Source organism: Schistocerca piceifrons, chromosome 1 (genome assembly GCF_021461385.2).
Source record: "Schistocerca piceifrons isolate TAMUIC-IGC-003096 chromosome 1, iqSchPice1.1, whole genome shotgun sequence".
NCBI lineage: Eukaryota > Metazoa > Arthropoda > Insecta > Orthoptera > Acrididae > Schistocerca > Schistocerca piceifrons.
The window spans coordinates 1,143,696,627-1,143,720,020 of record NC_060138.1 but is presented as its reverse complement, the minus strand read 5'-3'; the positions used below and the strand labels follow the sequence as shown (position 1 = coordinate 1,143,720,020).

At 39.7% G+C, this 23,394-nt stretch overlaps 1 protein-coding gene across 1 annotated transcript in view; it reads right to left on the bottom strand.

The window, feature by feature from the left end:
- Window positions 1–18,970, bottom strand: part of LOC124780923 (probable ATP-dependent RNA helicase DDX28) — a 95,648-nt gene extending 76,678 nt beyond the window's left edge. The window contains exons 1-3 of the mRNA XM_047253816.1: window positions 18,718–18,970; window positions 12,426–12,512; window positions 3,821–3,967 (exon numbers count right to left, since the gene is read on the bottom strand). Of these exons, the coding sequence (XP_047109772.1) occupies window positions 3,821–3,967; window positions 12,426–12,512; window positions 18,718–18,855 (372 nt within the window). The 5' untranslated portion in view covers window positions 18,856–18,970. The remainder of the gene's footprint in view (window positions 1–3,820; window positions 3,968–12,425; window positions 12,513–18,717) is intronic.
- Between the last annotated feature and the right edge of the window lie 4,424 nt (window positions 18,971–23,394).

Below are 23,394 nucleotides of genomic sequence, written 5' to 3'. Positions count from 1 at the left end.
ACATACACACAAAATTCTAGCTTTCGCAACCAATGGTTGCCTCGTCAGGAAAGAGGGAAGGAGAAGGAAAGACAAAAGGATATGGGTTTTAAGGGAGAGGGTAAGGAGTCATTCCAATCCCGGGAGCGGAAAGACTTACCTTAGGGGGAAAAAAGGACAGGTATACACTCGCACACACACACATATCCATCCACACATACACAGACACAAGCAGACATTTGTAAAGGCAAAGAGTTTGGGCAGAGATGTCAGTCGGGGCGGATGTACAGAGGCAAAGATGAAGTTGAAAGACAGGTGGGGTATGAGCGGCGGCAAATTGAAATTAGAAATTAGCGGAGATTGAGGCCTGGCGGATAGCGAGAAGAAAGGATATGCTGAAGGGCAAGTTCCCATCTCCGGAGTTCTGACAGGTTGGTGTTAGTGGGAAGTATCCAGATAACCCGGACGGTGTAACACTGTGCCAAGATGTGCTGGCCGTGCACCAAGGCATGTTTAGCCACAGGGTGATCCTCATTACCAACAAACACTGTCTGCCTGTGTCCATTCATGCGAATGGACAGTTTGTTGCTGGTCATTCCCACATAGAACGCTTCACAGTGTAGGCAGGTCAGTTGGTAAATCACGTGGGTGCTTTCACACGTGGCTCTGCCTTTGATCGTGTACACCTTCCGGGTTACAGGACTGGAATAGGTGGTGGTGGGAGGGTGCATGGGACAGGTTTTACACCGGGGGCGGTTACAGGGGTAGGAGCCAGAGGGTAGGGAAGGTGGTTTGGGGATTTCATAGGGATGAACTAAGAGGTTGCGAAGGTTAGGTGGACGGCGGAAAGACACTCTTGGTGGAGTGGGGAGGATTTCATGAAGGATGGATCTCATTTTGGTGTCTTTCCGCCGTCCACCTAACCTTCGCAACCTCTTAGTTCATCCCTATGAAATCCCCAAACCACCTTCCCTACCCTCTGGCTCCTACCCCTGTAACCGCCCCCGGTGTAAAACCTGTCCCATGCACCCTCCCACCACCACCTATTCCAGTCCTGTAACCCGGAAGGTGTACACGATCAAAGGCAGAGCCACGTGTGAAAGCACCCACGTGATTTACCAACTGACCTGCCTACACTGTGAAGCGTTCTATGTGGGAATGACCAGCAACAAACTGTCCATTCGCATGAATGGACACAGGCAGACAGTGTTTGTTGGTAATGAGGATCACCCTGTGGCTAAACATGCCTTGGTGCACGGCCAGCACATCTTGGCACAGTGTTACACCGTCCGGGTTATCTGGATACTTCCCACTAACACCAACCTGTCAGAACTCCGGAGATGGGAACTTGCCCTTCAGCATATCCTTTCTTCTCGCTATCCGCCAGGCCTCAATCTCCGCTAATTTCTAATTTCAATTTGCCGCCGCTCATACCCCACCTGTCTTTCAACTTCATCTTTGCCTCTGTACATCCGCCCCGACTGACATCTCTGCCCAAACTCTTTGCCTTTACAAATGTCTGCTTGTGTCTGTGTATGTGTGGATGGATATGTGTGTGTGTGCGAGTGTATACCTGTCCTTTTTTCCCCCTAAGGTAAGTCTTTCCGCTCCCGGGATTGGAATGACTCCTTACCCTCTCCCTTAAAACCCATATCCTTTTGTCTTTCCTTCTCCTTCCCTCTTTCCTGACGAGGCAACCATTGGTTGCGAAAGCTAGAATTTTGTGTGTATGTTTGTGTTTGTTTGTGTGTCTATCGACCTGCCAGCGCTTTTGTTTGGTAAGTTTCATCATCTTTCTTTTTAGATATATTTTTCCCACGTGGAATGTTTCCCTCTATTATATTAACACCACAAAGACTTATATTATGCCATTTCAAACCAGTGAAGGTGACCAGCTAGCACCAGGAGCAGACATTAACAGTCACATACTGATTGAAGCACAATATATAAAATTCCTTGCATTCTAGCTGGATAATGAGTTTAAATGGAGTCGACAAGAAGTAAAGAGTCATGACTGAGCCAATAACACTATTCACAACCAAAGTGGTTTATTATCTGATTCTACCATGAAGCTCAGAGCAGATGTCCTTTTAACCAGTACTTGTGCAAAAAGACAAATTAATCAAGACGCTCTGTTCAGCATGTTCTCTTCTTAGAACAATCTCTCACTGTGTTGACCTGAAGACAGCAGTGTTGGCCTATTCTGGACATTTGTATTCCTTGTTGTCTTGTGGAATTATCTTCTGGAGTAGTGCCACTACAGTAATTTAAGTGTTTATTCAGCACAAGAAAGCAGGTTGAATATTTTGACAAGGACATAACTACACTTCTCCCAGAAGCGTTTTTAAGTCTCTTGGAATTCTTAAATTCACTTCCCAATATGTTTACTCTTTAATGGTTTTTGTTGCAGACAAGAAGAACCAGTTTCAGCTGAACTGCGAACTGCAAAATGACAATACAAGGCACATTAAAATTGTGTTCATGTCATCTTGTCTAAGAGTCCAAACAGCAAAGGCATTCCTCAAGTTCCCATCTTGCATAAAGCATGAAATTGGAAATCCCAACCACTTCAAAATAAAATTAAAAATGTACCTCATTACTCACTCTTTCTACAAATTACCTGAATATCTACATTCAAAGATTTATAAGTTGTAGCAAGTAACAGTCTACACTGTAAACCTGCATGACAAGTAGTAACAATGTAAAAGGGCTTTGTAAATACAGACATATGCAACTGATTCCTTTGAGAAATATCAATGTAATCAAAGTAAGTATTAAGCTAGCACTATGAGATAAACAGCAATTATTTAATCCTCAATTGGGTGCGCCTATGTATAAAGTGTGTCAACCACAAATAACATTGTCTTATACCATTCCGTTGCTGTTTTACAATTGTGAGTCCATAGCTATTCTTTCATTACTGCTTCAGCTATCACAGTTATAAATTGTGCTGTTGTATGTTCAAGTAAGCAGCAGTAACATAAAATAGACAGCAAGCTATGGTGAGAAAAAATTTACGATGTGTGCAAGAAAATTACCCAGATTCCCAGCTAGCAGCACAATCCCACACTGAGGCTGTTGTCTGCAAAATAATTAGCAAATGAATAAGCAGTTGGGTGGATCTGATGCAGCTGCACTGTTTAATGCTTTGAGTGGGTAATGACCCACTATGGGATAACACATGTTCGCAGCACCGGGGTGATAAAAAAATGGCTTTGAGCACTATGGGACTTAACATCTGAGGTCATCAGTCCCCTAGAACTTAGAACTACTTAAACCTAACTAACCGGAGGACATCACACACACCCATGCCTCAGGCGGGATTCGAACCTACGACCATAGCGGTCGCGCGGTTCCAGACTGAAAAAATTATCAATGATCATCATTTTATACTAGCATGCTAATTACTGATGTACTGGTGATCAGTCCATAGTGTTCCTCTATCATAATGAAGCAGTACTAATCCCATTACTCTTAACTACTATTAACTTTTGCTGTGTTCTAAGGTTATGCAAACGAATCATCATATGACCTGACAACAATCTGAATAAACTTTAACTCTTTAATTATTGTAGTCCTGAAATATCCCACAACCATAACCGGTTTATGAGGTAAATGGTGAGGTAAAATGGCCACCAAGATAAAAACTGATCAAAAACTAATAAAAAATTTCTTTCCTTTCATCAGCATCTGTTCACAACTTTCTGAGTACCCTTTAGCTCTTATAGAAATACAGATTTAAGGAGCAATTTAACATAACACTACCGAGTGCACACAATGGAACAGTGTCATAATTCAGTTGTAACTCAGTGTACATATGTTAACTGAAAATTTCTCTCACCTCTGTAAAAGCATTGATGATAAAATAATCTCCTTTGGACCTTTTATGATACCATCCTTTTGATGCTAAAGGTACAACTTCAAATTTTCTGTAGGTCTGACTTTTGTAGTGATTAAATTCTTGTCGTTTGCAGGTAATAACAGCTTCCTGAAAAATTTTTAAATGAAAATGTTTTTATTTGGCTGTATGTATCATAGAATATGTCATACACACTCTATCAACCCATGAAGTAAAAATAAAAATTAAAAATAATTTTCAGACATAGAGAGTAATGTGCTTAATAGACACTATTGGAAGGCATCAATATAAACATCACTCAAAGCCAGCAGACATTCTTGTTAGCTGACCTATAAATTCTTGTTAAAGTCAACAGTCTTTCATTATCTGGCCAGCCTGTTTTGTAAGAAGGATACCAAAAGTGGAGGAGTTTGTATTTTTCTTAAATCTAATGTTGAACACAAAAGAAAGTGTGAGGCAGAAGTGCTGAGTGTTGAATAGCATCTTGAAGCTTCTGGTGTTCAGTTGCATAGAGAGCTGTGTAACATAATAATTATAGCAGTATGTAGATCATCTTGTAATAAATTAAGAGTCTCTGCTGGACATTATGTTTACTAAAAAAGTCATTTTAATTGTCTTCAACAAGTTACCTCTTGTAAACAAGTAGAACAGGAAGTCCTATAGACAACACATTTTCAAATGTGAAACCTCAGACAGAAATTATTAACACTAATTTAGGACTGTCTGATCATAGTGCCATCATTCTCACAATTCCAGCTCTCCCTGTGAAAGGAAGAGATGTATTTCTTGCTTATAGAAGAAATTCTCTGCAGAAAGCTGCTAGTTTTGTAGGTAGTCTAATTAATGAATCCAGGTTAGAAGTGCTTCCACAGTCAGGTACTGACAATGCTTGTAATGTTCTCTCATAAGTGTTCATGATTAATTTTGAAACGTATTTTCCAAAGAAACTGACCAGAGCCCATTCATATGGGATCATTAAATCTAGTACCTAGATTAAATCAGGCATTAAGATTTCCTGTAGGACTCTAAAAATACTCAGTAATCAAACGAGCAGTTGCACAGATTCACAATTTTTTACAACATATAAAGACTTACAACAAAATATATCGACAGATAATTGCACAGGCAAATTTGCTTAGAGATGATGGCATAGTAAGACAGTCAGACAACGAATCAAAATCTATGTGGGAAACCGTACAAAATAAGACAGGGAAGAGATATATCTAGCAGGAAATCACACTTACAAATGCTGACAACATCAATATTGGCAAAAAATACCAGTCAAATTACATAAATGATTACTTTATCAATACTTCCCAAACATTTATCAATGCTTCCCAAACATTAAATTTCACAAATCAGGATAAACTTATGAATTGTACATCAGCATACAGCATAATTTTAGCTCAAATTAGTGGACATGAAGTAGTAAGGGTGATTAAAAGTCTCAACTGTAAAATGTCAGCAGGTGTAGATGGAGTACCATTGTCACTCATAATTCTTTCTGCTTCACAAATTGCAAAGTCCTTCGTATACATTGCTAATTTATCACTCACTGAGAGTGTGTTCCCACACAGACTATAAATTTTGAAAGTGATACCTTTATTCAAGAATCAATAGGCATAAAGTTGAAAATTATTGACCTATATCTCTCCCCCCATGAACCATGGACCTTGCCGTTGGTGGGGAGGCTTGCGTGCCTCAGCGATACAGATAGCCGTACCGTAGGTGCAACCACAACGGAGGGGTATCTGTTGAGAGGCCAGACAAACGTGTGGTTCCTGAAGAGGGGCAGCAGCCTTTTCAGTAGTTGCAAGGGCAACAGTCTGGATGATTGACTGATCTGGCCTTGTAACAATAACCAAAACGGCCTTGCTGTGCTGGTACTGCGAACGGCTGAAAGCACGGGGAAACTACAGCCGTAATTTTTCCCGAGGGCATGCAGCTTTACTGTATGATTACATGATGATGGCGTCCTCTTGGGTAAAATATTCCGGAGGTAAAATAGTCCCCCATTCGGATCTCCGGGCGGGGACTACTCAAGAGGATGTCGTTATCAGGAGAAAGAAAACTGGCGTTCTACGGATCGGAGCGTGGAATGTCAGATCCCTTAATCGGGCAGGTAGGTTAGAAAATTTAAAAAGGGAAATGGATAGGTTGAAGTTAGATATAGTGGGAATTAGTGAAGTTCGGTGGCAGGAGGAACAAGACTTCTGGTCAGGTGACTACAGGGTTATAAACACAAAATCAAATAGGGGTAATGCAGGAGTAGGTTTAATAATGAATAGGAAAATAGGAATGCGGGTAAGCTACTACAAACAGCATAGTGAACGCATTATTGTGGCCAAGATAGATACGAAGCCCACACCTACTACAGTAGTACAAGTTTATATGCCAACTAGCTCTGCAGATGACGAAGAAATTGAAGAAATGTATGATGAAATAAAAGAAATTATTCAGATTGTGAAGGGAGACGAAAATTTAATAGTCATGGGTGACTGGAATTCGAGTGTAGGAAAAGGGAGAGAAGGAAACATAGTAGGTGAATATGGATTGGGGGACAGAAATGAAAGAGGAAGCCGCCTTGTAGAATTTTGCACAGAGCACAACATAATCATAACTAACACTTGGTTTAAGAATCATGAAAGAAGGTTGTATACATGGAAGAACCCTGGAGATACTAAAAGGTATCAGATAGATTATATAATGGTAAGACAGAGATTTAGGAACCAGGTTTTAAATTGTAAGACATTTCCAGGGGCAGATGTGGACTCTGACCACAATCTATTGGTTATGACCTGTAGATTAAAACTGAAGAAACTGCAAAAAGGTGGGAATTTAAGGAGATGGGACCTGGATAAACTAAAAGAACCAGAGGTTGTACAGAGATTCAGGGAGAGCATAAGGGAGCAATTGACAGGAATGGGGGAAATAAATACAGTAGAAGAAGAATGGGTAGCTTTGAGGGATGAAGTAGTGAAGGCAGCAGAGGATCAAGTAGGTAAAAAGACGAGGGCTAGTAGAAATCCTTGGGTAACAGAAGAAATACTGAATTTAATTGATGAAAGGAGAAAATATAAAAATGCAGTAAGTGAAACAGGCAAAAAGGAATACAAACGTCTCAAAAATGAGATCGACAGGAAGTGCAAAATGGCTAAGCAGGGATGGCTAGAGGACAAATGTAAGGATGTAGAGGCCTATCTCACTAGGGGTAAGATAGATACCGCCTACAGGAAAATTAAAGAGGCCTTTGGAGATAAGAGAACGACTTGTATGAATATGAAGAGCTCAGATGGAAACCCAGTTCTAAGCAAAGAAGGGAAAGCAGAAAGGTGGAAGGAGTATATAGAGGGTCTATACAAGGGCGATGTACTTGAGGACAATATTATGGAAATGGAAGAGGATGTAGATGAAGATGAAATGGGAGATATGATACTGCGTGAAGAGTTTGACAGAGCACTGAAAGACCTGAGTCGAAACAAGGCCCCCGGAGTAGACAATATTCCATTGGAACTACTGACGGCCTTGGGAGAGCCAGTCCTGAAAAACTCTACCATCTGGTGAGCAAGATGTATGAAACAGGCGAAATACCCTCAGACTTCAAGAAGAATATAATAATTCCAATCCCAAAGAAAGTAGGTGTTGACAGATGTGAAAATTACCGAACTATCAGCTTAATAAGTCACAGCTGCAAAATACTAACACGAATTCTTTACAGACGAATGGAAAAACTAGTAGAAGCCAACCTTGGGGAAGATCAGTTTGGATTCCGTAGAAACACTGGAACACGTGAGGCAATACTGACCTTACGACTTATCTTAGAAGAAAGATTAAGGAAAGGCAAACCTACGTTTCTAGCATTTGTAGACTTAGAGAAAGCTTTTGACAATGTTGACTGGAATACTCTCTTTCAAATTCTAAAGGTGGCAGGGGTAAAATACAGGGAACGAAAGACTATTTACAATTTGTACAGAAACCAGATGGCAGTTATAAGAGTCGAGGGACATGAAAGGGAAGCAGTGGTGGGGAAGGGAGTAAGACAGGGTTGTAGCCTCTCCCCGATGTTGTTCAATCTGTATATTGAGCAAGCAGTAAAGGAAACAAAAGAAAAATTCGGAGTAGGTATTAGAATTCATGGAGAAGAAATAAAAACTTTGAGGTTCGCCGATGACATTGTAATTCTGTCAGAGACAGCAAAGGACTTGGAAGAGCAGTTGAATGGAATGGACAGTGTCTTGAAAGGAGGATATAAGATGAACATCAACAAAAGCAAAACAAGGATAATGGAATGTAGTCTAATTAAGTCGGGTGATGCTGAGGGAATTAGATTAGGAAATGAGGCACTTAAAGTAGTAAAGGAGTTTTGCTATTTGGGGAGCAAAATAACTGATGATGGTCGAAGTAGAGAGGATATAAAATGTAGGCTGGCAATGGCAAGGAAAGCGTTTCTGAAGAAGAGAAATTTGTTAACATCCAGTATTGATTTAAGTGTCAGGAAGTCATTTCTGAAAGTATTCGTATGGAGTGTAGCCATGTATGGAAGTGAAACATGGACGATAAATAGTTTGGACAAGAAGAGAATAGAAGCTTTTGAAATGTGGTGCTACAGAAGAATGCTGAAGATTAGATGGGTAGATCACATAACTAATGAGGAAGTATTGAATAGAATTGGGGAGAAGAGAAGTTTGTGGCACAACTTGACCAGAAGAAGGGATCGGTTGGTAGGACATGTTCTGAGGCATCAAGGGATCACCAATTTAGTATTGGAGGGCAGCGTGGAGGGTAAAAATCGTAGAGGGAGACCAAGAGATGAATACAGTAAGCAGATTCAGAAGGATGTAGGTTGCAGTAGGTACTGGGAGATGAAAAAGCTTGCACAGGATAGAGTAGCATGGAGAGCTGCATCAAACCAGTCTCAGGACTGAAGACCACAACAACAACAACAACAACATCTCACTGTTCAGCATTCTCTAAAGTATTTGAGAGGTTAATGGAATAACAAATCATCATGCACTTAAATTACCATGAAATCAACATAGCTTTCCAGCAGGTAGAAGTACAGAAACAGCTATAATGCATTACACTGTTGAAATAATTGGAAACCCAGATAACAACACTATTCTACGAGTTAATTTAGATCATTCTAAAGCTTGAAGTACTGTTAGTCATGAAACTCTTTTAGATAAGTTGGAAGCAATGGCAATAAGTGGAAAAATGAAAAATGGCTTCAATTTTATTTGCAAAATAGGTCACAGGTTGAGGAACTCATTTCAGCTCATCTTAATCATAAATTCAGATTAGTATCTGGAGCAAAAAGAATTGAAATAGGTGTACCACAAGGTAGTGTGTTAGTCATGGCTCAGTATCAACAGGCTGACCCTTAGTGTGAACAAAACAAATTTTGTTCAGTCTGGGAAAATGAATCAAAAACAAGATTGTTAATTGGAATATCCTTGGCAGAAATGAATTAAAAAGGGTGCAGTGCACAAAAAAATTAGAAATGTATGTTGATAAAGACTTAAAACCGGAAAGACGATGTAGCAAAATTCTCCAAGAGACTCAGTTCTGCTTGTTTTGCTCTAAGAATCATTTCTTGAGTATACCCCTCAGAAGGCAATTGAATGGCTTACTCTGGTTACTTTAAGTACCTTGTAGATTAGGGAATTTTTTTTAGGGTAAAAGTAGTTGTCAGTTGAATAAAATTTTACATTACACAAAAGGACTATTCACATCCCATCACACAGATCTACAAAGGTGCACTGCAAATCCCTGTTTAAAAAGTTCTATTTGCTTATATAAACACAAATGTATATTTATGAGCTAATCTCAGAGACCTGCAAACTACTAGCAATTATAGCTATAACACTCATAGCTGTGGATCCCTCGATGAAGAGCGAGCAAGAACAACTCACACTCAAAGACATAGAGCTGTTCTTCATAATGCACTGCCAACATATGTAAAGAGGGTGGAGAAGGAAACACCGATTAGAGTAGAGTTAAAATCATTTATTGTACACATGTGTTACTATAGTGTAAATGAATGTGTTGGCTTACAGAAACACAGGGTAATTCTAAAGATGGGCCTAATTTCAGCTGGCTATATTTCCTGGACTATATCCCGTATTCTGTCCATCACACCTGATTAACACACATGAAAATTTACAGATTTTCAATATGCCCTCCTCTGGCTGCAAGTGTAACATCTCGACACTAGCTGAATTTACACCACATGCAATAATGAACATCTTGAGTCACTGAGTTCATCACAGCTGTTGGAATTTAATTTTCATTACTACTGTCCCAGTTTCTTGTATAGAAAATTTAGTTCTGTCTAAATCAAATGACGGAAACTCCAAGTTGGAATATCCTTGGTTGACGGCAGGATAATTTTGATGAACAGAGAATGTGTTGTAAGGATAACTCCCATCTGCACAGTTTAGAAAAGATGGAGACAGAAATCTAGCCTCTCATGTCAAAGATAACAATCACTTGCTTGACCAACTCTCGACCACCCCCACCCCTTTACCATCTGGCTTCCAACATCCCTCATGTCCATTGCCTTGCTGCTATTGAACACTACCTCTCCCAAAGTCCTTTAGACTACAAACCCATTACCTCATTCCTCATACACCTTACTAACTTTATCCTAAAACACACTACTTCTCCTGTGAAGAGACAATATACAAACGAATCTGTGGCACTGCAGCATGAGCAACTGCTTGGCACCCTCCTATGCCAACCAGTTTATTGGCCATCTAGAGGAAATCTTCCTAACCTCCCAAAATCCTAAACCCCTAGCCTGGTTCAGGTTCAATGATATCTTCATGATCTGGGCCAAGACACCCTATCCTCATTCCTTCACAAACTCAACATCTTCTCTTCCATTTGCTTCACAGGGTCCTCCTCAACTCGGGGTGCCATATTCCTGGACATTGACCAGCTCCTTTCTGAAGGCTCCACCCACACCTCTATCTTCATCAAATCAACCAACCACCAACAGTACCTGCATGTCAACAGCTGCCATCCCTTCCACACCAAAATATCCCTCCCATACAGACTGTCCAGCTGGGCTAGTATATCTGCACTGACAAGAACTTCCTTGCCCAGTATGCTGAAGGTCACACAAAGAGTTTCACAGACAGACACTATCCCCCCCCCCCACACACACACACACACACACACACACACACACACACACACAACTGAACTACATCCTTTATCAGGGCTTTGATTACCTATCGTAATGCCCTGAAATGAGGGACGTTGTACTCAAGATCCTTCCCACACCTCCTAAAGTGGTGCTCTGTCTTCCACCCAACCTCTACAACATCCTCGTCCAACCCCACGCCAGTACCAATCCCAGCCCCTTGCCACAGAGACCGTATGCATACACCTGTGGGAGACTTGGGTGCAAGACCTGGCCAATACACCCACATAACACATCCTATTCAAGGCCTGTCACAGGCTTATCCTACCTGATCTGAGGCTGGGACACCTGTGAAAGCAACTATGTCATATAGGTATTAGCTCTGCTGTAATCATTGCACAGCTTTTTTTATATTGGTATGACTACCAACAATCTGCCTATCAGAATGAATAACCACTGCCAAACTGTGGCCAAGAGCAAAGTGTACCACTCTGTGGCACAACATGCAGCTGACCATAACATGCTATTTCACAACTTGGGCCATCTTGATCCTCATTCCATCAGCAGTTTCCTGAACTGTGCACATGTGGCTTATCCTTACAATACATTCTTCATTCCCAAAATTATCCTGGCCTCAACCTATGATAACATAATGTCCCCACACCCTCCGCCCTACAGTTTCTACCCCTCCCGTCCTAACATCTCATCCCAATTCAGGCCCTATCACCCTCAATGTGTGACACCCTCTGCTAATGCAGACACCCTTTTTTCGTCTTCCCTCTCCTCTCCTTTCCTGCTCCCCCCCCCCTCCTCCACCACCCTCTCCCACAGCCTTCCAATGCTCCGACAGGCAGCCTTGTAGCCCCTGGTCCCTCTCCGAGGCAGCACTCCTCTCTGCCCCCCACCCATATCCTGCATCCCTCCCCCCTACCTGTCCCAATCCCAATTGCTGCTATCATTCAAAGTAACAGTTGCAGTCTGGCATGCCAGAGATTAGCGGTCATGTGTTTTTGAGGTCGGTCTGCTTTTTTGTGTGTGTGTGTGTGTGTGTGTGTGTGTGTGTGTTTTCCTCTCTTTCCTGAAGAAGGCTTTTGCTGAAATCTCAGCATGTCACAATCTTTTTGTTTTGACTGTCTGCAACTCAACGTGTCTTTTTTAAAGTGAGTAGCAGTCTACCCTTTCCATAATTGTCAGTTATGTCTAATGAATACGTACCATTGTTCAAAATCCATGTTCAACTGTAGGTCCACCTACTTCAGACCAAGGAGGTCAGTTCAGTGTTTGGAAGAAGGAAGGTCATACCACCTCTAACCAGGCCATCTCTAGCAGTGGTGTTCAAATCACCCTTCAGGCTGATGACAGCCTTTTCTTAACGAATGTCTTACTTTATTGATCACTAATAACATTGAAAATTTTCATATTTGCTTAAACATATACTACCTTTTCATATTTTGTTGGATATGATTCCAAATCCTGATGAAAAGCTTGCTTCTCCTTGGTTTTATAACGATGCCTTGCAGCAGCTGTCTGAAAAATAATCAGAATACAAAATCTATTTTAGAAGAAGTAACATTACAGGGGGGGGAAAGTACAGATTTCCAAATTATTTTCAAACCATAAGCCACACAAATGATTAAGTCATTCTGGTATTAGATTAAACTATTACACTTATAAAATATGATTGTCAAACCACTGCACAATGTTACACTGGAAGTTACATCAAGCCTAACGCCACAAAGTTTATACGAACATCCAGATGCGACGCAATCCTGCTTCCATCCAAACACCCCCAACAAACTGAAAGAATATTTGCATGACAAAACTTCTGAATCCGCAGAAATTTTGAATGTGCAGGTTGTCCATATACTTAAAGCTCAAGTTTCAAAACAAGTATAGAATGAGAACTACTTCTCAGAATGACATTAAATTTCAACAACATATTACTGACACGAGGGGAAAGAAATACACACCAACAAATGTGCGACATACTGCTGTTCCTCAGTTTGTGTACGAGATGCCCAACATGCCTGTCTCTGAGAAGGATCATGCGCTGCTCATAAAGTTCTTTAATGGTATGCAGGCAACTGCATGCTTACCGATATGTTACAAAACATCGCACATAAAAACTGGATTTTTCCAGTGCTTATACTTCAGGTTCTATTGGTGACAAAAAGGTGGGCTACAGAAGGATTGTCTTAGTGTCACTATCCTACAGTACAGGGTCAAAGTATGAATATTAGTCTCCTGCTTAGGTAAATGGAGGAAATCAGTTAGTTCTTTTTCATTTGATGTGGTCTACAGTGGGTTTGATGGAACTTATGGAGGCACCATTAGTTCGTGGGCAGTTCCTCAGAAAACTAAAAAAAAAGGGGTTTTTTTAATGTATTTTCGCTGTCACCATTGGATCAAACCCCATTTTCGGATTCCAAGATGGATATGCACAGCAAATGGCTGTAATTTTTATGATATATTCCTAAGATCTTGGTATCAAACAACCATGAAAATTTTCTAGATTTCTTTATGTTTCCTACATACACAGGTTCAAAGTTACTCTACTTATGCACATGAAATGTGGTGTGAGGCAGAAACGTAGTTCATTAAGTGACATAGTACGGGTAATTTGAGGTGGATTGTTTCTGGTATCAGCAGGGGTCTGCTGCAGTACTGAAGCAAAAGTAAAATGTTTGTGCCTGTAAAATTTAATTCAGGCATAAAATTAGTTTTGCATTACTTCAATTTCACATCAGCAAACTATAGAAATTTTACTGTCCCATCATGTTCTCTTCATATGAGTGACATGTCCTGCTGCGGCAGGGAAAACGATAGAACCACCAGAAAAATGCTCCTATTGGAACACAAAAAAGGGATATGCTCCTCTTTATTAAAAAACTGACTGAAAAGTGTTGAACCAACTGCCTTACTCTACCTTCCTCAGCACCTCTAGAAATTTTCATATAGATATGTACATGCGAACACATTCACACTTTTTTATGCTGAGAGAGGAGGAGACAATGGCAGTGGGAATGAGCCAGAGAAGTAATAAATAAAGGAACATAGTAGACAGTGGTTGTGGTATAGAAAGATCAAAGGAGACAACAGCAGTGCAAGAGAGAGGGACACAGCGACAGTGAAACATAATTGACTTCCAGAGAAAGGTGTTAGGAAATGAGTGGAGGAGGAAAAAGTGCCAGTGGGAGAGAATAAGGAGAAGGAGACTGCAAGTGGACAGTAGTGAGTGATAATGACAATGACATTAAGAAAAATATAGTGACAGTAAGAAGACACAGCAGCAGTGGGAAGGAACAAATGAGATTGTAGCAGTAAGAGAGAACAAGATGAAGACAGCGACAGTGAGAGAAAGCAGTAGTAGTAGGACAGAACGAAGGCAGCTGTGGCTGTGAGACCAAAGACAGTGACAGTTGGAGAGCCACAAAGGGATAATGACAATGAGTTGGGCCAAATAAGTGTGTGAGAATGAGCAATTGGGAGTAGGTGGGCATGACAGACTTACAGTGATGGACTAGTGGGTGTAAGCAAGTTACAGTTTTGACAGCTTGTAGGAGTCAGAGGTGAGCTGCATGTTAAAAAAAGAACAAATGTGTGTGCATGCCAATATTTTTAGGAAAAAAGGTGCTGAGGAACGTCAGAGACTTTTTAATACAGAGGAGCATATTCACCTTTTTAGTGCTATGATAGGAGCATTTTTCCACTGTTAAACATATACTTGAAAAGAGATAAACACGACGTGAAGTTAAAAATTTCTTTGATTATATGCAGTATTAGTTACTAATGGTACAATTCTCCATACAGCCAACTTTTTTAACTGAGTCACATCACAATTGCAGTTACATTTTTTGGCCCTGTCAGATATGCAGCATGGAAAGACAAAGGTCACTTCCTTGTTAGGAATTGCATCAGCTATAACACAAAAACTAGAGTTATATATAAAAACAAAGATGAGGTGACTTACCGAACGAAAGCGCTGGCAGGTCGATAGACACACAAACAAACACACAAAATTCAAGCTTTCGCAACAAACTGTTGCCTCATCAGGAAAGAGTCATTGATAAATCCAAAGGAACTTTAGTTACCTCTATTGTTTCTTTATTGCTAGATCATTTTTTAATGAAGAAACGTTATTGCAGCTGGCATAAAAAAAGGGACTGTAGGCAACCACATGCAGACTGGGCTGCCAACATATAGGGGTTAAGTAGGATTTGCAATTTTAAATGTTCATGTGGGCATTACTATGTGGTCCCCCTTATCAGGGTTGTTGCAGTTTAGCTAATGCTGGCTATGAAGTAAGGAACCAAACATTGAAGAAATCAGATCTGTCTCTGACAGAAGTTATGAGACTAAAAAACTGCCCACACTGCTCAGAGTTCGTTTCTGATGGGAAAAAACATCGCAGCAGTCAACTCTCTAGTACTGGTTACATGGGATGTCACACCACCTCTTGTGGGGTGCACACCTGCTCCACAGTTTGGATGACCTTGTAAGCAACCACATCTTTATCAGCAGCAGCACTGTTGCACAGCTGCACACAATGTTTCCTTCACCACACAGGCAGCATATGCCCTCAGGAGCAGCAGAAAAAGGACATTGCACGAGGTATGTTAGATCAGTTTCAGTGCAGATACTCCCAAGATTTTACTGAAAGTGAGTTAAAAGCTTTCACAAAAAATCATTAACCATTGTGAAGTGGTAACTCAAGTGCAAAAACAATTCCTGCATGCATCACATTGTACCAATGATCTCACCAAGATTGAAGCAAAAAGGCTGAGCTGTGATATGGACTTTAGTATCATGCATGATTTCTCAGATGCACTTTCACCACTAATGCCAGAAGGCACTGTGCACCCAAGTTGCTATGTTGAAGTGTGTATGACTCTTATTGGTATATGGGAATTGCTGAGAAGGTGAATTGTGAAGGAGGAGATGTAACAGTAAGGTTTATGCATCCTAATGGGCCAAAGAAATTTGCTGCCCAGCTTTACTGAAAATAAGGGGTCATTTGTTAGAACACATTTGAGAGAACAAGGAAACATAACCGTAAATTCAGTATTGGAGGGGGAAATGGTTCAAATGGCTCTGAGCGCTATGGGACTTAACACCTCAGGTCATCAATTCCCTAGAACTTAGAACTACTTAAACCTAACTAACCTAAGGACATCACACACATCCATGACCGAGGCAGGATTCGAACCAGCAACTGTAGCGGTCACGCGGTTCCAGACTGAAGCGCCTAGAACTGCTCAGCCACACAAGCCGGCTATTGGAGGGAAGCGTGTGAGTGTGTGTTTGTGTGTGTGTGTGTGTGTGTATGTGTGTGGCGAGAAGGGATCAGGTGGGAGGATTGTAGAGGGAAACCACGAGAGGAATACGGTAAGCAAGTAGTCCCAGTAGTTATTAGGAGATGGAGGGACTTGCACAGGATAGAGTTATGCGAGAACTGCCTCAAACCATGACAGTGGTGGATTTTGTCCCTCCTAGTCATGGCCTTTCTTTTCTAGAGGCACCCCATTTCTGCTGCTTGCATCTGACTTTGTTTGCAGATCGAAGGGGAAGACAGACAAACAAATCTGTCTGAAAATAATTCATGATATAAAAATGACATGTTGCTTACAAGTTGTTATTAATCCCACAGACAAGCATAGTAAATACTGTTTTAGCTACTGATATTAAATGAGATTGATGGTCTGATACATTTAGTTCCTTAATGATATTTCATGAACTAAGTTTAATCGTTTCATTCCCACATCATTTGAATATCCTTTGCCGTTCATATATTATAAAATCATTCCATTGATCACAATTTAAGATCAGTACTTAGCCTATTTAAAGTTACAATAAACTATTCACATATATTCACAGTTTAATACTTTGTATAACATTCTGCTGCTTGTCTTGGTAGCTAAGTATCAGACCACAAATCCAAAGGTCTGGAGTTCAGTCCTCAGTAAAGCCTTGTTTTTTATCCTGTCACTTTCCATTTCTTTCACCTCTGTAAATGATTTCAAAAAGTGAAAAATGCCATGTTACATTATGGTTTGGAGTCCACATTAAGATGTAAGCTCTCCTATAGCTAGCTGACTAAATTCACATGTTGGACAAAAGTAAGGGCACCTCAATGCAATGTTTAGACCAACATCTGGATTGAGAATAACTTTACCTTTTTTTTTCAAACAGTGGAAAATCCAATGTAACAATATAATGAATAGTTTCTTAACTTTCTGTTATTCTTCCTGTGGTTTCAAATGGCTCTAAGCACTATGGGACTTAACATATGTGGTCATCAGTCCCCTGGACTTAGAACTACTTAAACATCACACACATCCATGCCCAAGGCAGGATTCAAACCTGCAACTGTAGCAGCTGCGTGGTTCTGGACTGAAGCACCTAGAACAGCGGCCGGCTCCCGTGGTTTAATACAGCACTTTGGTTTCAGTTACTTAAATGGAAGACATCATATAATATGATATTTTAATTCATGAAAGTTTATTAGACACCAGAAGTACATAATTTCTGATGGAGAAACTCAGCATAGAATTAGAGGACATGACTGAACTGAATAAATTTCTATCTCAAATTTAGTGCAAAATATTGTGGTATTTACCAATCGGTTAACTTTTTTGCCAGATAAAACTGGATAAATTCTCTTTCTAAAACTCAATATAAGCCCACATTTGTATACCCAGGAATTATTTTAGGAAAAATACCACTTGGTGGATCATTAACTGTTTTAGAAATTACACCTGTATCATAAACAGAGCACTAATTATACATTTTATGTCCAGGATGGTCAGAAACGGTCTGAAAAGCTTGTAAGAGGGTTCCACAATAGGTTGTGCAGAGAAAGAATTGCTAAGAATAAAAATTTGATGTGTTGCACTATTTACAAGTTACTTAGCATTGAGTCCACCAATCAGGTCACTGCACTGTGCAAATTCATGTGGCCCATCAGATAAAATCAGTGCCACTTCTTTTCATAGAGGAAGTGACAGTACAAAGATTGTTGAGTCTTTCGTTCAGGTTTGATTCTTACTACTGACCCAAGTCCAATTTTTGTATCTCTCTCTAGTGTGGTTTTAGGGAACCAAATGAAGGACATGTTTGGAGATAGTGCCTCTGGTTTGAATTTGCATGCACAACTATTTGCAAAAAAGAACAACACTAAAAATAACAGATAGAAGACCACACATCAATGGTTCAATTTGGTTTAATAAACTATCAACTTCTCCAAGAACATATATAAGAAATTATTTTCAAACAAAACTGAAGTCTTTTCTGATACAAAAATGATTATATTCATTCAACAAATTTTAAGACACTGACTAACATGAACCAGTAGCATATCAGCTGTAAAGTATTAAATGCATAAAATAGATATACAATAGCTACAGTACATAATATATTTTGTACGTGTAATTACAGTCATACTATTCCTTCTAAAGTTAGGAATAGGCACCACTGTGATGACTCCAGGCAAAAAAAATGTAAAGAAATAAAATCATACAGATGACAGTTCATTAAAATATGGAAAGTTTTGTTGGTTACAAAGTAAAATAAATGTAATCTTTCAACTCACACATGAAAACTAGGGAAGCTTAGCAAGATGTAAAGTAGTAATAATTATTTGCTAATTTGTCAAGTAGAATGGGACTGGTTTCATTCCTATTGTGAAATATGATCCGTAATATCCAAACCCATTTGTTAACAGTAACAAACTTACTTTCGTAATACCAACACTTCTCCTCGCCGGCAGGTAAACACGAGGTACATGCAAAAGTTCCTCGAAAACACTGGCAAATATGATTTGCCTCATACCTGCTGGGCAGTGAAAGTTTCGAAACAGCTTAACAATTCCCATAGATTTTCACATAAATCTCCCTAGCAAATAACATCAGTAAAAAACTGTCACGCTCTTCGTCTTCCATAACCCATAGTGTTAGTAGCTATGTGTTTATAAACAGTAATCAGTAAACACTAGCACAGATGTTAATTGTGTCAAAGTCATTCGTAAAGGTATAGACAAACCGCAACGCCTATAGAATGGCGCCACTAAATCGGATTAAATTAACGTAAAATAAATATCTTTGGTGCCAATGATTCAGATGTCGGCAAACATTTTATCAGTAGTCATGCTACCTTGTGGCGATTTCCTGTTGATAAATGCAAATTGTTTTATACATATGCAATGATTTATTTTATTCTGAATAAAGTATTATTATTTTAACATTAATACTTACCATAGTTCTTGATCTAGCTATTGAAGGAAGGAGATTACTCTAAAAGCGCAAAAAATGATTGACAGTTTCACTAGTGTTCAAAGGGTGAGACCCAGCTACAATTATAAAAAATCTTTCTGATCATGTGCTGAGCCTTGCTATTTACAAAGTATTAAAAGAAAAAGTAATCCTTCCTGCCTCTCTGCCTCTTTATTCTTCCACACTATCATTGCCACAGACTGCATATATATATATATATATATATATATAAACAATCTTGTGTTGCAGCTGTTTTCTCCTGCATGTATGGAAAATATATATCGGCTTTTGCAAGGACAAAGGAAGAAATGGAGTTATTATTTATTCATATATTACTTATTCATTCATCTGTAGACGATTTCTATTGTGTACATGTAGTCAGAGACTCAATTAATATTTCCGACGACTGTGCCTTACCAAAATCAAAACAAGCCTCCAACAGACATAATGCAGTCTACACAAGAAAAAGAACTAGAGTCAGAAACAACTGATTCATAAGTGGAATAGTTATTTCTGAAGGAAAAAAAATATGTGTGACAATCTGTGTGATAGCTGAAATCTGTTAACCCTTACTACACAAATCAATATCAATTTTAGAGCCTGCAGGCTCTCTAGACCCAACCCTCCAACTCCACAACATCAAGATCAATGACATGTGGTCGAAGTGTGAAAAGTCAAAGTGAAAGTGTGTCAGTGTCACTGTCCAAAAATGTACTTCACATGTGCAAACCTAATTCCACAGTGTTCTTTTTCTTGTGCCCAAATAAATCACTTCACTGGATTCTAATTTGGGAGGACAACCATTCAAAACTGAGTCCAGCCATCCTGACTTAGGTTTTCCACGATTTCACTAAATCACTTCAGGGAGGTTACTGGATGGATTCTTTGAAAAAGCACTGCCAACTACCTCCATTACCCTTCCCTAATCCAATGAGACCAATCACCTCAGTGTTTGGTTCCCTCCCCCAAACCCCAACCAACCAATCAAGTAAATCAGGCAACAAAATGATCTGCCATAACACACTCTAATAATGTATATAACATGTGTCTCAATGTAACAATATAATGCACATAATGGCTTTTAAAAAATAAATGTGCTCTCTCTCTCTCTCTCTCTCTCTCTCTCTCTCTCTCTCTCTCCTCTCTCTCTCTCTCTGCCTCTCACTCACAGCAACACTTCCTCTCTCTTTTCTCCCTCTCGGACTTTTCATACATCGCCCCATTCCTATAGCTAAAAGGTTATTCTCTTGTAACCCAATACATCATTATGCTCTATTGATATATGTGTAAATTTATTTTCATCATGCGCCTAAATGTACTGTGTTTCATCATCAGTTTTGTATTCATATTTATGTTTCAAGTTATATACCATTTGCCTCATTAAATTGACTGTCAGTTGGTTTCATCGATCTAAATGAGGTATATTTGGATCTTATTATTATTCAGATGTATGTTTTTGTCTTTCTATGCCATTATCGTGCCTCTAAATTTACATGTTTTCATATCCTTAATCCAATGCAGCTGTGCATTTTGTCTGGTCCTGCAGCATATAACAAATGCTACTATCATAGAAACAATCAAAACTGACAAAAATGTGAAATATAAACACATAAAATTTCAGATTACATCAAACTAAAGTAATTCAGCTGGTTTCACAAAATTCATAAACATCCTAATCAAAAATCATTTGAAGGACAATAAAAAAAATAAAAATCTTCTTACTTAACAAAAGACATTATAAAACCACAAACAAAAAAAAACAAGAAAAATTTCTGTTCCTTTAAAAATATAGTAGTACATTTCTTGTAAAAATCAGCAATTGTTAAAAATTTGTAAATAAATGATTATATGTGTTACAAAAGAACATCTTGTCAGAGAGAGTAAAAGTTCTTTATTATTAAATCTTTATTAAAATGATTTTGATCACTATTTTTATCTAATTAACTGGCTTACACTCAGTTTCTTTTATTGTATTCCTTTCTCACATCATTTTAATCAATGCTTTAACTTTTTCAGCTGTATTTATGGTTTTCTCCTAGCATTCTTTTTCTACTCAGAATCTTTGTGCATGAGAATTTAATTGTGGTTTATCTATCTATCATAAAGTTTAAACATTTGAAAATTTCGAACATCAGTTAAAAAACAAAAGACGAAATAATCTATTTATTTTGACTGAGCAATAGTGTCAAGTATGTATTTTCCGTTACAAAATGTACATCTGGAATCAATCTCCCAGGGTGTTGACTACAAGGAGTTAGCTGCTGCGCAAGAGACAGACCAACAACTCGCGGAACTCTTTTGTGACAGTATATCTGGCTCACATCTGTGGCAAATACAGCCTGCTGATGAATGTTTGAGAGTTTGGTTGCGAACTATCATAGGGAAACCGAGACCTTTTGTAGTTCAGAAATTGCCACACCAATTATTTGACAGCATCCGTGGGCTGGTTCATCTGGGAAAAAATGCCAGTGTCAAACTGATGATGGATAGATTCGTGTGGTCTAATATAAAGAAGGAATACCGTAGTTGGGCAAAAACGTGCTTAGTCTGCCACAGGGCCCAAGATGTACGAGACGTGCATAAAGCGGTAGGAGACTTTCCACTTACGACGCAACATTTCACACATGTGCCCCTGGGCATCGTGGGACCTCTATTGCCATCAGAAGGATACCGTTACTTCTGCACTGCAGTGGACCGCTTCACCAGATGGGAGGTAGCAATTCCATTATCGGACATTTCAGCGGAAACGGTGGCAAGGGTATTTCATTCGTTGTGTATCGCACGTTTCGACTACCCTATACATGTCACCACAGACCAGGAATGTCAATTCGAATTAACGCTGATCTCAGAATTGGCCAACCTCTGTGGTTTCCACCATCGTAATACCCTGGCTTACCACCCAACAAGCAATGGAATGGTGGAACGGAGGCACAGAAAGTTAAAAGCCGCGTTAATGCGCCAAGCGCAGTCTTTGTCATCGGCTTTGCCACTGATTTTGCTGGACATTCGTACAACATTAACAGCAGGCTTAGAAGCATGCAGTGCAGAATTTATTTGCAGTGAACCTTTAAGACTGCCCACAGAATTCTTCGCTGATCAAACCAGGGCACGACAGACCGAATTGTCTTATGTACTGTAAATAGTGCCCAAGCATATGGCCAGACTTCACTCATCTTCTGACGCGAGACATGGGGCAGGAACTACGTTTGTGCACAAAGATCTACGGTCTTGTACAGATGTGATGCTTTGTACAGACGCTGTCAAGTCACTTCAGCAGCCCCAATATTCTGGGCCTTACATAGCTCTTCCCTGGGAGGAACATAACAAGCATGTAGATGAAAATGGGAACACCCAGGTGGTATCACTGGAATGGGTCAAACCTGCACATATGTTACTGACCAAAGAGAATGCACACGCCTAACATGAAGTCTCACCTCCCACACTACTGGACCCACACGACACAAGAGGAAGTACTAACATCACTGCCAGCACCGGAGTCTGAAGAAGTGCAAGTAATGCCTTCAGTACCTGTGAGGCCTAGAAGTCGGGTGAAATATAAATACCCCTACACCCCCCCCCCTCTCTGGAGCTCAGCCCTACCAGGGAGGGCTGTGTTAGAGTCGCCAGAAGAACATCCATGAATGCATGGTGAAATGCAGGATATTTCTGTGATGAGGAGCGCACAGACAATCTAGTTTACTCTTTGATTTTTATTAGTATTATTTCTATTGACTTAGATTTTTCATTTGACTGGCGTTTGAGCTTAAGCGAATGAAAAGTTATCGCCTGACTACTTCGCTGTATCTTTTTAGCAGACAGAGATAACCTGTATTTGCTAACATGTATTTCAAATGATGACTAGTATGGCATGACAGAAGAATAGAAAAAATACATTTAATCCATCTAACTGAACAAAAATAATTATCAAAGTAACTTCCATAAAGATTTAAAAACAAAAAATTTCAAAGCACATGACAAGATTCGAACCCACATCTTTTCCACATGAGGCCAGTATCTTAACCATTACACCATGCAACCTAGCAGCACTAGCACTCCGTCTTCAGGCCACAATTGGCCCATCGGGACCATCCGACCGCCGTGTCATCCTCAGATGAGGATTCGGATAGGAGGGGCGTGTGGTC